This window comes from Ursus arctos, unplaced genomic scaffold, assembly GCF_023065955.2.
Source record: "Ursus arctos isolate Adak ecotype North America unplaced genomic scaffold, UrsArc2.0 scaffold_33, whole genome shotgun sequence".
Taxonomy (NCBI): Eukaryota; Metazoa; Chordata; class Mammalia; order Carnivora; family Ursidae; genus Ursus; species Ursus arctos.
The window spans coordinates 9,020,850-9,036,485 of NW_026623019.1; the positions used below are offsets into that span (position 1 = coordinate 9,020,850).

At 49.2% G+C, this 15,636-nt stretch overlaps 1 protein-coding gene across 1 annotated transcript in view; it reads right to left on the reverse strand.

The window, feature by feature from the left end:
* The window catches only part of KANK1 (KN motif and ankyrin repeat domains 1), a 168,176-nt gene that overhangs the window by 657 nt on the left and 151,883 nt on the right, over positions 1 to 15,636 (reverse strand). The window contains exon 5 of the mRNA XM_057305551.1: positions 3 to 1,516. Within this exon, the coding sequence (XP_057161534.1) occupies positions 3 to 1,516 (1,514 nt within the window). The remainder of the gene's footprint in view (positions 1 to 2; positions 1,517 to 15,636) is intronic.

The following is a 15,636-nucleotide window of genomic DNA, read 5'->3' on the forward strand; positions in this document are numbered from 1 at the left end:
ACTGCCTCCACCATCTTGCTGCACACAAGCGGCTGGGCCATCACGGCCTTGTCCACCTTCTTCCTTGATCCAGCGGCCTGCAGCTCTTGCTTGAGTCTTGTCATCTCGCGGTCGTGGGTGGTTTCTTTCAGCTGAACTTCCAGGCGGTAGATCTTTTCCTTCAGGGCTTCTATGGTCTGCTGCTGCAGCTCAATTTCTTTGTCAGCTTCAGTGGTCACTCCCAGCATGGCCTCGGTCACGCCGACCCCAGAACTCTTCATCTCGGTGACGGTCCCCACAGCGGCGTCCCTACAGGTCCCGGGGCCCCTGCGGTACATGACAACGTGGTCCATGTTCTCATCAGCACCCACAGCCACGGACCGGCACTCCCGGTTCTCCTGGGGCTCTGAGGAGGGCTCGCAGCTGCTGTCCTGGATCTTCTGCTCCAGGGCCCGCATGTCCGCCGCGAGCTGCCGGAACTCCCGGATGCCCTGCGTGCTCTGCTCCACGCTCTTCACCTCCTCCTCCTCGTAGTCAATGTACAACTCCCCGCCTCGCCGGGCCCGGGACAGCTCTTGTAGCTGGGCTGCGTTCCCAGCACTGTAGGACCGCTTCCTCACGCCACCGACCTCGTTCTGGGCTGCGGCTCTCTGGTGTTTCAGCTGTGAGGCCAACTGTCGTTTCTCCTCTTGCAAGACCGAGATCTTCACCTGTAGCACGGGGATGGTTCGCACCTGCTCTTCAAGCTCCTTCAGGCGTTTCAGGGCGACGGCCATCTGCTCACGGATGTGCTGCAGGTGCATGGGGCTCACGTTGGTCACCGGAGTGGAGATCCCTGAGCTCAGGGGGCTGTGGCGGAGGGAGCTCCCCATGGACGAAGTGGTGGCCGCAGCTGGGACGTAGCCACCGTAGTCCCCGTTGCCTTGGTAGCCGTTCTGAAGTTGGTGCATGGCGGGATTGTGGTTTCCGGAACCCATAAAGGAGGACAGCGAGCTTGTGGAGCCCATGCCTCCGAAACTGGCCAGCCTGGGCCTCCGGAACTCAGCCGGTGCCACTTGCATGGCGACTCTCTCCTGTTCCAGCCTTCTCCGGGTCTCCATCAGTGTCTTGGTGACATGAAGGTTGTGCTTTGGGAGCTGCGGTGAGGGTGGTGGCAGCTGCCGACTTTCTGGGATGGTAAGAAAAGTGGGTGAGGTCTCCAGGGGGGCGGGTGGCCTCGGGATTGGCGTCGATGTCACTTGGCTTCTGGCGAGGAGGAAGGGGGGGCACTGCTTGGTGTCATCACTACTGGAGGAGGAGAGGGATTCAGTGGAAGTCCACACACCGTGCTGGCTGGGAGCCGCCCTGCTGTCCACGCACAGCACAGCCGGCTTCCGCCTCTTCTGGATGTTCAGTTTTTTGATGGTGTTTCCTTTCTGTATGTCATCCACGTACTTGAGGAAATCTAAGTCTAGCTGATAACCGTAGGGGGTCTCCACAAAATAAGGATCTTTCTGTTCCTTGTCATGATCTCCATTCAGAACACCCTCCGCGTTTCCTAGGAGAGTGAGAAGAGACTATTACGATGCTGTATAATACACATGGTGATAAACACTAGTATTTGTGCATGTTGCAGTTGGCCAACTAGTATGATTTAAGAGTTGACATACTTCTTTCTGTTCTAATCCTGGATCTCCAACTTAACAGCTGGGTAAGTAAGCTAATAAACCCCTTGGAACTTCAGTTTCTCCCTGAGTAAAAATGGAAATACAAGTATTTACGTCATAAGGTTGTTAGAAGAATGTAACGAGACAGTGGTTTTTAAAGAGCCAAGCATATGTTAAGTCCTCACTAAACACTTAATTTTTGAAAAGAATGTATTGAAAAGACCTGAACGCATTTCGAGGAGACCCTTGCTTTTGTTGTCTACAGTCCAGAGAGCAGAGAGCAGTCTAGAGAGCAGTCCTAGAGAGAGCAGTCCTTAAGGCTCTTATTTTATAAAGTGAACGCTGAGGCACAGAAGTGAGAAGTCAGAATAACGGACCAAATCAGCACAGATCCAGGACGCCTGGGATGGGAGTTCTCACAACAGTCACCCTTTTGCAAACTGTGCAGCCTCCCTAAGGTGGTGCAGACAAGGGCACCCCAGTGCCTGACCACCTCCAGATCACAATTTGCCTTGACCCCTTCCTTGCTGAGGGAGCCGGGACCCAGGGGCCATGAGGGATGAACTCTAGCCACAAGGGAGCAGGAACATAAAGACTTCAGCTCTATTTCGTGTCTTCCCCTTTAAAACCACCACCACCACCACCACCACCACCAAAACCCTGCCCCAACTAGAGGCAATGTTCTCTTTGACTTCTTTTGGGCAAAACATTCCATATCCCAAGAATACCTCTCCGTTTTGTATTTTAACATATCCAAACAGATGCAAAAGAGAATGAAAATAAAAGCAAACGTATACTCCACCCACTGGATCCTGTGGCATTCGGTAAATGCTACTTCTGGCTAAACCAAACGTTTAGAAAAGGAGACGCAAGAACTTTTTCAAGGCACAGACCTTGCTGCTGACCTGAGCTGTGCATTTCAAACTGAAAACCAAGGCCTTTTTTGTTTGTTCAAATTGTAGGATTAAGTAATGTGTTTTCCTAAAATCATAATCACAAGCTCTGCATTTTTTGAGCTGTGGAAAGTACCCAAAAAGCAATGAGTGAAAATGCAGGCCGTTTGTACCCCTGCTCGGATCCTGGGTATAAAAACCCTCCCGACTGTTCTCAAGGACTTCCAGCATTTTGGGGTGCCTGCCTGCCCTTCCCAGTCCAAACCCGGCTGAGCATTTATATCTGATAGTGTGACTGCTCTGAGTAAACCTTTCGCCTCCAATTTGCCGTCTTTCCTCTGAAATGTTGGAAAGAAAAGTACAAAAAGACTGCCAGGCAGCAGAGATGTGCACTCTTCGTGCCCCGATTTAAAACAATATTAAACTGTTCTCGCTGTTCACACCGAGGCACCAGACTTCGCTCCTAAAACATGGAGACAGAACTCTACGTGAACGAGGTGCTCGGCCTTAACCCCTTTCTCAGGTAAGTAAGGGTGAGCTGATGATGAGCGGCACCGGAAACTTGTGCTCATGCTAACAGAACGCGCCTTTGCTTCCCGGTCTTTCCTTTTTAACTCCACATGGACAGCACGCTCCCTCCCAGTATGCAGCCCGACCTGTTCCCAGTGCCATCTGAACTTCCTCAAGCAGAGAAGCTGCCGGCTCCGGGTCAAGCAAAAGCAGGCAGATCTGACCCACAGGAGCCGGCGATTCTAAAATTGGGCTGCGGCTCCTCCAAGCCACAGGGGGTCAGTCCAGGGACCAGCCCCCCTCCCCCCGCCCTCCCCTCCGCTGCGCTCCGCTGGCAGCCGGCTGCTCACCCTGCTCAGGGGCGCCCGCTGCGCTCCCCACCGGCCTGATTGCCGCTGCAGCCAGCACAACCCCTCGAGGCGGGGCGGGGGGGGGGGGGGGCGCTGCGCTCTGCTCCCCATCGGCCTGATCGCTACGCCCGCCACACCCCCACCCGGTGCCCGCACACCCCCCTCCCGGCCGGGACACCCGCTGCGCTCTGCTCTCCCCCCCCCCCCCCCCGCCCGCCTGATCGCTGCTGCCGGCCACACACCCACCCGGTACCCGCACACCCCCCTCCCGGGAGGGGGGCGCCCGCTGCGCTCTGCTCCCCACCAGCCTGATCGCCGGCAGCTCACCCCCAACCCGGGCGCCCTGCGGGCTCCCCACCGGCCTGGTCGCCACCAGCCGCACAACCACCCCCTCCCGGGGGGCGCCCGCTGCGCTCCGCTCCCCACCGGCCAGGGCCAGATCGCCGCGGGCAGCTCACCACCCGGCGCCTTCCCGGCCCCCGGGCCTGCTCCCTGCTCGGCGCCCGCCGCACCCCTCCACCACCCGGGGCGCACGCCCGGCTGCCCCGCTCACCAGCTGGCTCGCACTGCGCCGGGGCCCTGCCTCGGACGCCCTCCGTCGGTCTTCACCCCATAAGGAAAGGAGGTGCAACATTCGCGCACACTTCGCCGGGCCACGCGCGAACACCATAGGCCCACTTCTCACCAATGAAGTCTCCCTGCGGCTCTGGTGACACCACCCCCCGGCCCACTCAGCTGATCGGCATTCCCGGCTTTCTTAATGAAAACAGGAAACCGGGATCTTGTGAAAATGTGTGTTCTTCAGGCCAGTTGTGGCCAGGCGCACACACACAGAGGCTCTGTGTCTGCGGTACCTGTCACTTCCAAAGGAGAGTCTGTGTGCCCCTGTGGACACGACGCAGCCGCGGCCCTGGTCACCTGAGTTAGTTCCAGGCACAATAGGCACCACTGTCCCCAGCAGGCTCTCCAAGCTCCGGCAGTCCTGGCTGGCCCCGGGCGCTGCAGTACTCTTCTCAGCCCTTGGCTCCTCACCAGTGACAAGCAGTTATCCCTTAACAGTATCAATCGCAACTGAGCCTTTTGCCCTTGATGAAAAGTTCTTTAAAAAACCCCACCTTTTTCCAGTTACAAAAGTAGACCATGCTTATGTTTTTTTTTTTTTTTTTTAAATCACCTCCAGGCCAATGAAAAAAGTCACTCAGCTCTCATCGCGTAGTGGCAATATCAGTATTTTCGTATAACTCCAAGCCTTTTCTGTGTATTTAACATAGTTATTTTACCCATTTTTGGTAGAAAAGGTTAATTTTTGTTTTATCTATTTCTCTTTGAAATGCTTTTTTTTTTTTTTTAAGTGCACCAATATGATGTCAGGATTTAGAATCTAACAAAGCACATCACATTTTTCAGTGAAACTTAACTGGCCAGCCCATCTGTAGTTATTTCACAAAAGGCATAGGTCATGCTGAATGATCCCCCAAATGAACTCTGGACTTCTAAATCTGGGAATCAGGAAAGGTTAGAATTTAACCATGTTAGGCTTGATGATTTCCTAAGACTGCTTAAATCAGCCTTTCCTAAGGATCTATCATCCAAATTTCATCCCCAGCACCTAAAACAGCACCCTGTGTTTCTCAAGGTGTCATTTTTACAATCAACTGTCCACTGTATGTTCAACTAAATAAAGACATCCAGTGTCATTTTATACCTCCGGCTTTCTGGCGTACCTTCACAAACAGTAACACAAATACGGCATTTATAAGGCCCTGACTGACGGCCCAACTTCTCCAAATGCATAGGTCTTGTCTCTCTGTGCTTAAGTATCTTGAGAGCAACACGTTTCATTTTAAAAATTGCCTTCACTGCTCCCCCTTTCCAATCATACACATCAATTAATAAGATGTGGGGAACAAAGTAGATGTTCCAACCTGTTTCCTAAAGGAGTAATTGAATATACAGTAGTATATAATGAATTTTTAAGAACATCTTAACATTCTGGAGGCCGAAGTTGCTTGCTCTGTATGAGCGTTAAAGACAATTCTTGTATGAGGCTGTTTCAGTGGTTACGTTTAGGTTGTGGCATCATGGACGGTTTTTATGTTGTTCTTTATATTTTATACATTTTTATAACACTGTTATTTATTTTTAAAAAAATATTTACAGGATTACAAGAAGTTACTAGAAAGCAAGAGAAAATGTATTGAAATAAACTCCAAGAAAGTTCGTTTAGGAGCAGGATGAACGAGGCCACCACGGCAAAGACAGCCAGAAGTTCCACAGGATGTGTTATCCCATCTTGGAAACAGGACTCCTGGTTTAGCTGGGTGCATAGAAAGACGACATTTTCCTGGCCTCTTTTACTGTTAGTATGGCCATATGCAGAAACGTCATCAAGCAACCCCCCGGAACCTCCCTTAGAAGACACAGGAATAGTTCTCTCGCCTCCTTTCTTCTTTGTCATTTCTTCTACCCTGCTGCCTGGAATGTAGATGTGATGACTGGAACACTAGCTGCTTTACTGGACTGTGAGTTCACACATAGGGATGGAAGAACAATGTGCTAGAAAAATCCTGGGTCTCTAAGAGCTCTGTGGATCAGAGCTACTATACTACCCCTGGAAAGCCACCTCTATGCGTTTATGTGAAAGAGAGATAAACTTCTCTTTTGTTAAGCTATTCTGTGTGCTGGGTCTCTGTTACTTGGGTCTACACTGAATTCTAATGGATACAGCAGTCTCTCCCCTGTGTCTCCCCTCCCCCACAAAAAATTAAGACCAGATCTTGAAGAAAAATGTTAAATGATTAACTGGGGAGATGTTACAATAAAACTTTTTTTTTACAGAAATTTTTATTAAGAATAATTAGGAAAGAATAAAAAGAACAGTTTTTAAAAAATCTCTAAGTGGGTTATAAAGAGACTCTTAACAGCCTGAAACCTTTTTTTTTTTTTTTTTTTCTGGACTAACAGGGTTGTGCTTGTTTATATATAGCCAAAAACCACTGGCTATGTCTGCAAATGGAATCCTGAAAGTAACACTCTCCAAATAAATATTCTGGAATGAGGGCTCTCCCCTGGGGTTTACAAGAATTTTCTAAATGTCTGGAAATCCAGTGGTGGAGACTGCTCCTGGCACCACCTCTGCCTTCATTATATAGCATTTAAGCTTATATAAGCCTATAAGCTTAATTGGGTGCAGAAAATGGTCCTATTCAGTGGAAAGAGTAGGAGGAAGGAGTATATGAAATAAAAGGAGGTATAGTCTAGCTGGGAAATAAACACCAACCATCCTAAACGTAACACTAATTGAGATCAGTTACAAAGGCATATTATCAACAAGAACAATATGATTGTATGTGAATAATTAATCAAAACAGAATGGAGTTAACTGAGAGCTGAGTTTTTAAGGTAAGGCAAGTGATGACAGAGTAAAATAAAAGGAAAGAGTGGCGGACAGCCAAGGACCAGAGCAGAGACTGCTGGTACGGCCCGAGGACAGATGAGGTCAGAAGACAGAGGGGTGGCTGAGTATGAAAGAGGCCATCAGACTCAGGTCCCAGACCAGGGGGATCTGGTCCACTTACACTCACCCCACGCTAGAGGCTAAAAAGGCCTCAACTTACACTGTCTTGACACTGTGTGTGGTTTGGACCAAGGTAGGCAAAGAGGTTAAATTCAAGGGGACCAATCCTCAAGTGTGAAATGAGGACCAACCAAATAAAATATTTATTCATACATTCAACTTATAATTCATATTGATAAAGAAAAACAATATTAGTAATAATATCCATCCATCCATCCATCCATCCATCAATTTATGGTCACTTACTAATTACCAGGCACTGTTCTAAGAGCTGGGGACACAGTGTGAACAAGAAATGAGGTCCCCACTTTCACAAGGCTCAGTCTAGTGGGCAGCAGCGTGCATGGGGATAAAACCCAAATAAAATACAAGGCAGAAATGAAACAAACAGGGGGAATCACCAGAATTTATACTGTTACGTCAACGTAAGTAGACAGGCTACTAAGAGTGGGTACAGAGCTTCTTGGGTTGACATCATCTCTGAGCTGACCTACTTCCTAAACACGAACGGTATCAGAGTCCCTCTTCCCGCTTCTCTCTCACGACCCACTTTCTACGGTCTGCAATTTGGGGTAGGTAACCCAACACCAAATGAGACAACACTAACTAGAGACAATATCCCAAGTCCAGACCAAATTCCCTTGTGTTCAGAGAGAAGCCTAAATTAACAAACTGATGGTAACGCTACTCTTTATATATTTACCACCCATAAAACTTAGTGCTCCACAAGAGGGGCCCAATTTATGGCCTCAAGAAAAATTTATAATTTCCTTGCAGTTTATCTGCATTAGCAAAGTGAAATGGAGATATGGATAAAATAACATTTTTTTTTTTTAAGAGAGAGAGAGAGAGCATGTGTGCAAGCAGGGGAGCAGAGGGAGAGGGAGAGAGAATCTCAAGCAGGCTCCATGCTCAGCGCAGAGCCCCATGCAGGACTCGATCTCATGTCCCTGAGACCACAACCCGAGCTGAAATCAAGAGTTGAACACTCAGCTGACTGAGCCACAGGTGCCTGACTTCTTTTTGTCTTTTAAGTAAGCTCTATGCCCAATGTGGAGCTTGAACTTGAGACGCAGAGATCAAGAGTCACATGCTCTACTGAATGAGCCAGCCAGGTGCCCCCAAAATAATCTCTTTTAGATTAACAAAAGGTAGTATAAATAATCTTGCCTTCGCAAGGAAACCAAACTTACTTTCCAAACAATATTTGGTTTGCGAAGACAAAAAAAATATTACACTCATTCGGAGGTGGGAGATTAAACGAGATGATGGTAAATTAGTCACAGTATTAACCTATTAGGGGTGGTTCTCAACTGGGGGTGATTTTTGCCCCCGAGGGGACACATGGCAATGTCTGGACACGCTTTTGGTTGTCACCACTGGAAGGGGGTGCCAGTGGGATCCCGTGGACAGAGGTCAGGGTGCTGCTAAACATCCCACAGTGGGTGGGACAGTCTCACCCTCCCCAATAGTGGACCATCTAGTCCGGAACGTCAGCAGCGTTGAGGTGGAGAAGGCCTATGCTGAGGACAGTGAACGGAGTCAACACTTTCCACAGAGCGATTGAGAATTTGGGCCACAGAAGTCACAGACTTGAAGACCCTCACTTCTCAGTGGGGCTGTAACATCATGCTCCGGTGACAGGGTAATAAATGCTGCTTTTGAGTAAGAAACACTAAATACTTTTGTACACACTCTACCAGTGAGGCATTCTTTAGTCTTAGCAAAACACACTGGAGGGTTCTGGACTAATACGTCCTGGTGGACTTTTCAATGACAAAACTTTGATATTATTACTTTATCTTTAGTGAGGATACAATGACTTCTTCTGGTGTTACTGCTGCACACTCTAGGCCTAATTCCTGACTGACTGGCGGCACCATGAGAAATAATTACACCCATGGGCCACAACTTCTGTGCTTTTTATGTGTTCTTCTTCACCAGATGCTCGACCTGAACTATTGAAACTGAAGAACTTTGCGAATTCCCGTCACCGTACTGTCTCCTCTCCCATGACGACGAAGGCTTTGCCCCAAGAGCTGAGTCAGTCCCTGAGAAGCACATAATTATCATGGATTCCCATATTTAAAAGCAGCAGAACTGCAAGTTTCCTGTTGTTGGAAGCATTCAAAAAGACTCCACATTAGCTAGGGCTGAGAGGCAGGAAAGACAACCAGAAGGATGAACTTAGAGAGAGAGAGAGAGAAAGTTCCCATGAAGTTAATTACTCAAAGTATGAGAGCAACTGAGTTAGCAAATAACTTCTTACTCAAATCAGTGGGACAGAGAAAACAGGAAAGGGGGCTAGATCCTTCTGACAGGTTTAACAGGAAAGTTCTGCTGATAGCATTGTTAGCATTAAGACTTTCCCAAGGACCTTCCCTGTACCGAATCTACAAGCAACCCCATCTGGTGCTGAACACACAAAAAGAAGGAGAACAATGTAAGCGTTCCTCATTCTGCTTTAAAATAACGCAGGACAGATGAGATTTCCTCCCGTTCTTCCATTTACCAAAGAGTTCCTTTCAGCCTGCTCTTCGCCCCTCCCAGTTAGCACCCCCACCCGGCCACTCGTGCACGCGATGAGTACCTACTGGGTGTCAGAGCCTGTTGTGGCAAGCCTGAATTCCTGCTCCCACGAACCTACCTGAGTCCACCTAGACGTCTCCAGGTGGCAGCTGTCTGAAACGGCTACCCAGACATGCGTGGCAAGTGACAACAGTCAGGAAAGTAAAAGTGTAAGGCAGAGGTTCACAGGAAGTACCAGTCCAACTGACCTGTCATATGCAGCCTAAGTGCGATTTTACAGGCTTGGTTTGTTAATGCGGCTAGGTTGTAATGCGGTCTTGTTCCTCACATCCGTAACTCTTTTTTAACTTCTTGTGGCTGTTGCCTCTAAACGTTTAGATTTCCTCTCGCGGCTGATCTCATCTCTGCTTTTTTAACCTTTGCCCACAGACACTAACCTGCACACCACCCCCACATCTTCCAGTGTCTCCCATCACTGTCCCTTTCCATACTGGCTTCAGGATCCCACACCCCATAAAGGGCATGGCTGATTTGGGCAAGGTGCAATGACCAGACTGAAAGAAGCATTTTATTCTTTCATTCAGTAAATATTTATTCTGTACCTACTGTGTGCACCAAACCTGGCTAGGAGCTACTCGGCAAATCAGACACAGAGCCTGTCTGGGTGAACTTGCCAAGTACAGGAGGAGACAGACAAGTGGCTGCAGAAGCGAAGCGCCAGTGGTGACGAGCGAGGTGAAAGTCAAGCACAGGGAGCATGTGGGACAGAGCCGGGGGCGGGGGGTGGGTAAGACAGGGGTATGGAGCACGCTGTCGCAGGGCCCTATTTGAGGAGTGGCCTGGGCACCCCGCAGGGCATGCACTTGCGGGGGAGAACGGGACGGGAGAAGCTCTAGGTAAAGAAAATGCACACACCAAACCTGCTACTTTTAGACACTGAACAGAGGGCTCTGCCCCAAGCGAGGCAGGGAGGGGGCCGCACCCCACCCAGACAGGATCCTGGGAGTCAGGCTTTTGGCTCGTAAGTGCACTGGGAAGCTACTGAGGGGTTCTAAACTAGGGAAATGACCCGATCTGTGCTTTAATAAGACTGCTCTGGCTAGATGCTGGGGTGGAGGCTGAAATTCCCTTCGGCGTCCTCTAACAGCTTTCCATAGATTGCTCCGAATCCCCGTGAATGTTTCTCCCGGTGTCACAAATTCCTTTACATGGAGTGAGTTTTAAAACAACTTGAGACTAAGCGTTAGCCATAGTGTTAAAAAAGCCAGAACTTAGAACGGGCATTTGGGATGACCTGTGGCCTACTGGGAAGGCTTGACAATCTCTGCTACTCGGGCTGGGCTGGGGACCAGGATCCGCTCTCGGGACTTGTCCTCGGGGGCTCTATCCATGACCTCATTATGCTGTTAAAAAAGAAAATATTTTTCTTTAAACCAGTGGATGACTCACTGCAGAAAAAAAGGATAGGATTTCCTTTTCTGAGGGTCATAAAAATGTGATAAAGCTAATCCGGGAGGGACACATGTGGCGCGGGTGAGGGTCTGACTTAGCGCTCTGAGGTGCAGAGTACACACCAGCTCTGTACTCGAAACTACAGGAGGGGAACCGCACAGACGAACACGAATGTGAGGCGGAAACACTGCCACTGGCAGCCAGCACCTGTCTGTGCCCAGGAGAGAAAGACAGGGCGGCCGTTACTACCCCCTTCCTGCTCCCGCCCCCTGCTCCATACTCTACCCACACCTGCCTAGGCGCTGACTGAGCTAATGTGAAGGCTAAAGACAGAGGACAGGGTCTGGGAGAACCCAAGCAGTACACGCCCAAATCCCAGTCTTCCACTCACGAAGCTGGTTTCTGACAAGCTCATTTTCAGGTCAGCCTGTCCCTAGAGTCACCTGTCCTAGTCGGCCTGCCTGACAAGGATCTTGCTGCAGATGACCCCCAGGGCCTGAGGTGCATACAACATCGAGAACTCGTGGAGCATATGCTTGCCCATGAGTTATTCTCAATGTCAGCACAGCTCAGATCAGCTATTTAAAAACAGTGTTAGGGCACCTGGGTGGCTCAGTCGGTTAAGCATCGGACTCTTGATTTCAGCTCAGGTCATGATATCAGGGTCGTGAGATCGAGCCCCACATGGGGCTCCACACTGGGTGTGACGACTGCTTAAGATTCTCTCCCTCTGCCCCCGATCCCTCTTTAAAAAAAAAAGAAAGAGAGCAAAAGAAAAAAAAAAAAAAAAGACAGTGTCCATCTGGTTCAGAAACTCCTGGTTCTCACTGTTCCAATCTAGGAAAATTTCAGCATCAAAATATTATGATCAATAGAGCAGATTACAACCTGGTGAATAAACCAGGAACCTCAGAGCCCATGATGTTATAATAAATAAATATGCCAGAGTGCCAACTACTGAATAAAGGAATTATGGAAACAGTTAACAACCACTGTAACAGTGGCTGATTTGGGCAGGAATCATCATCACTGGGTCCATCCTAAGCTTATGAGCAGAGGCTTCCTACCGATGAACAGGGTACTGGCCTGACGTCACAATACCTTTCCTTAAAGTACCTATCAGTCACAAAGGGAAAACCGGTGACTCTGCAGTGAGGGAAGCTCACAGACCACCAGCGGGACCAGCATCGTTTCTGCAGTGTTCCTGTCTCGAATGTATGGCCTGAGTCCAGAAACCTCGATGGATCCTACCTGAAAGGCATCCTATAGAACAGAATCTCACTTTAAAACCATCAACATCAGGGCGCCCGGGTGACTCAGCGGGTTAAGTGCCGAACTCTTGATTTCAGCTCAGGTCATGATCTCAGGGTCCTGAGACTGAGCCCCACCTCCGGCTCTGGGCTCAGCAGGGAGTCCGCTTGAGGATTCTCTCCCCCCCTCTGTGCCTCCCCCAGCTCACTCTCTAAAATAAATAAATAAATCTTAAAAAAAAAAAAATCCATCAAGGTCATGTAAGAAAGGAAAGGCCAAGAACTGTTCTAGGCCATCGGACCTGAAGAGACTTGGCCAAGGCAGTTCCCCCTCCCATGCACACACAGAGAAAGAGACAGAGCAAATGTGGCTAAGTGTTAGCCACTGGGGAATCTGAATCAGGGTGAAGGAGGTATGAGAATTTCTTTAAGTTTTTGGTAAGTCTGAAATTATTTCAAAAATAAATTATACACATATGTCTACGTTTAGGGAAAGAGAACAAGAGATAGAGATGACGATAAGCTTGCTTCGCTGGTGCCTTCAGCGTCTTTAGGGGACAGGAGCGCAGCGAGCCGGGGAGAACGGCCAGACTCCGCTGTTGCTCATATATGCAAATAAGGCAGCCTGTTTGGTTTTTTTTTAAACAGGGCCTGATGCCTCTGCTCTTCTGTATTACATATTCTTTGAGGAATGTTACATTTGTTTGAGGTATCCCTGGAAACGTGAAGGGCCTCTCAATTATTAATGTTGCAGATTGATCTGCCAGGAGCCCCATTAGAGAGAATAAAGTCTAAACGCTCCTTTCTGGGGCACCCGGGTAGCACGTTGGTTAAGCATCTATCTCTGGCTCAGGCCATGATCCTGGGGTCCTGGGATCGAGCCCTGCTTCTCCCTCTCCCTCTGCCATTCTCTCACTCTCTCTCTCAAATAAGTAAAGACAATCTGGGGGAAAAAAAATGCTCCTCTCTGTGGCATCAAAAGTCTTCGACAGTTTGGCCCCAGTCCAGCACCTCCCAGTTTCCTTCCCACCCCGCACCTCACCCTATGGAACAACTCTCAAGCCCATCCACCTTCGCTCATTCTGTTCCCTTCCCCTGCAATGCCCTTCTCATCTGTCAGGTTAGCTGCACTGTCCTGGCTCAACCCCAACAGCCGATCTTTTGTCAAAGCTTCACTGATCCCCAGCTGCTCTGTCCCGGAGGAACTGGTCACCTTCTTCCGTCCGTTCTGAAGCACTTTGCCTACACATCCTTATCAGCAGGCACATGTGCCCCCCCCCCCCCAGACGGTGTCTTCAGCAGGGGCGTGGAGAGTGCAGGAATCAGCTAGAAATTCTTTTTTCTATTCTCGAGTGCTTGGCACACTGTATGGTCAATACATGCTGAAATGAATAAATCCACATCGAGGCTTCTAGAGATTAGTAAGGAATGGTGCAGGAAGAGATGTAATGATCAAGAGCCAAACACTCTGGGGCCAGACGGCCTGGGTTTGGATCCTGGTTCTGCCGCTTTTCGGCTGCTGGCAAGTTCGATCCTATTTCAGCTGTGTAATTGGGAAAATAACAGACCTGCTTCACAGTGTGGCTGTGGGCTGCTTAGACCTATGCCTGCAGCCTGTTATTATTATTTACTGCGACTGGACCACCCTCTGTTGTTGGGTGAGGCATCCCAGATGATCCAGAATGCCTCCCCACCACCCTGCTGCTTCACCTCATTCCATGAAGCTAGGGTTCGAGGTGCTGAGCAAATGAGTTTGCTGCAACGTTGAGGTCTACGCTGGACTGTGCTTCTGGGAGCGGACGGGGGAGATGCTGGCGGGGCCCTGCAGGGAACATGCTCGTGTGAGCTCACCGGGTGCAGGGAACGTGGAGAGTACATGCCCGCCGGGTGAGAGGAAGGCCTGGTCCAGCATCAGCCATGCAGGAAGGAGGTAAGATTAAGACAAAAGCAAAAGTTGACGAACATCCCTAACCTTTAAAAATAAATTATGGCCAAATCAAAACATTCTCTTCTCATAATACAGAGACATGAGTCTGCACTAATTTTTCTGAATAATCTCATGCTTTCAGCTCTACTGAAGTCCTAAGAGGAAAGCGCTCTTGAACACACTGTGCAGACGTGGGCTTTAGAACCAGGGAGCACATCCCCGTGGCTGTCTAGATTGGCTCTCCTTAATTGGGGAAGGTGTAATGTTTGTAAAACAAGAACCGGAGCTATACATATTTCCAAGTTCATGGGCAAGCGACGGGCTGCAAGGGCCTGGAGTGGCAGGGTGCAGAGACAAGGTTTGCTTGCCTAAAATGAGAAGGTGGGTGGGCTTCTGGAATTCCCGAAAGTTTCTTCCAGACTACGACCCTCCGAGTGCACTTCCCACAGAATGTCATAATACCGCACACTACGTGATCAAGTGGAGAGAGCAGGGCATGGCAGCAGGTGTCAGACCAGATGAGCTCACGCAGACTGTGCCGGTGGCCCCGTCCTCTGCACATTTTGTCCCGCAGCACCTTTCCAGATGCATCACAACAACGGGCACAGCCTAACCACCCCCAAACGCAGCTTCCCCCCCAGTGTAGCCTCAGTTCTGCTCTGGGCCTGCTGGAAGAGTCCAGAAGCCAGGCTGCAGGTGAGCAGTCGGGAGGGAAGCAAGTGGAAAGGGAACGGAATGGGCTGTGTCTTAATAAAAGGCTCTGTGTGTTAAGGAGGCATGTGGCACAGCAGGGCCTTCTTCCCCAGTGCTCCGTGCCAGCTCTCGGATGCATCCACTCTCCACCCCAAATCTGTCTTGAAATAGCCACGGGCGCTTTTAGGACCTGCCCCTCACCCACGGAGGCAGTGCTTTCTCGTCTTCCCGGGCTCATGTGTAGAGACACTACTGAAATACAGGCTGCATCGGTCATGCGTGCACAGCAGAGAGCTAGCCTGGGGACCGAAGGCTATTTTCCAAACTTTTTCCAAAAAGAACACGTCACCCTAAGGGTAAATAGGAAATGTGGCACTTCTAAGGATAATTCTGTGGAAAGCAGAGGAGGAGCACAAGTTGGGACAGTGGGACAGAAAGGGCTTTCCTAATAAAACAGCACCAGGGTTTTCTTGGGGGTGGGGTGGGAGGGGAGAGAATTAGAGTATGAATCACAGCCTGTATTTTGTTTTATAGTGTTTACACAAGAACAAGAAGCCAGCTTTAAGGCACACAGAACAGCTCCCCATTACCAGAGCTGAAAACAAATGACCAAAAATGGATTTAGCCACCAAAAAAAAAAAAAAAGGAAATTCTGGAACTTAAATAAACCACAAGCTCAGAAACGCAAACCTTAGCCTATATGTACAACCTTTCACTCCCACGACAATGACATCTTTATGTTAAAGCCAGAGCTGAAGCTGAAATACCAATGAACCAAAAATCAAGTACCAAGGTATCCTTTCTAGCTTGTAATAAAAGCAAACATTTTT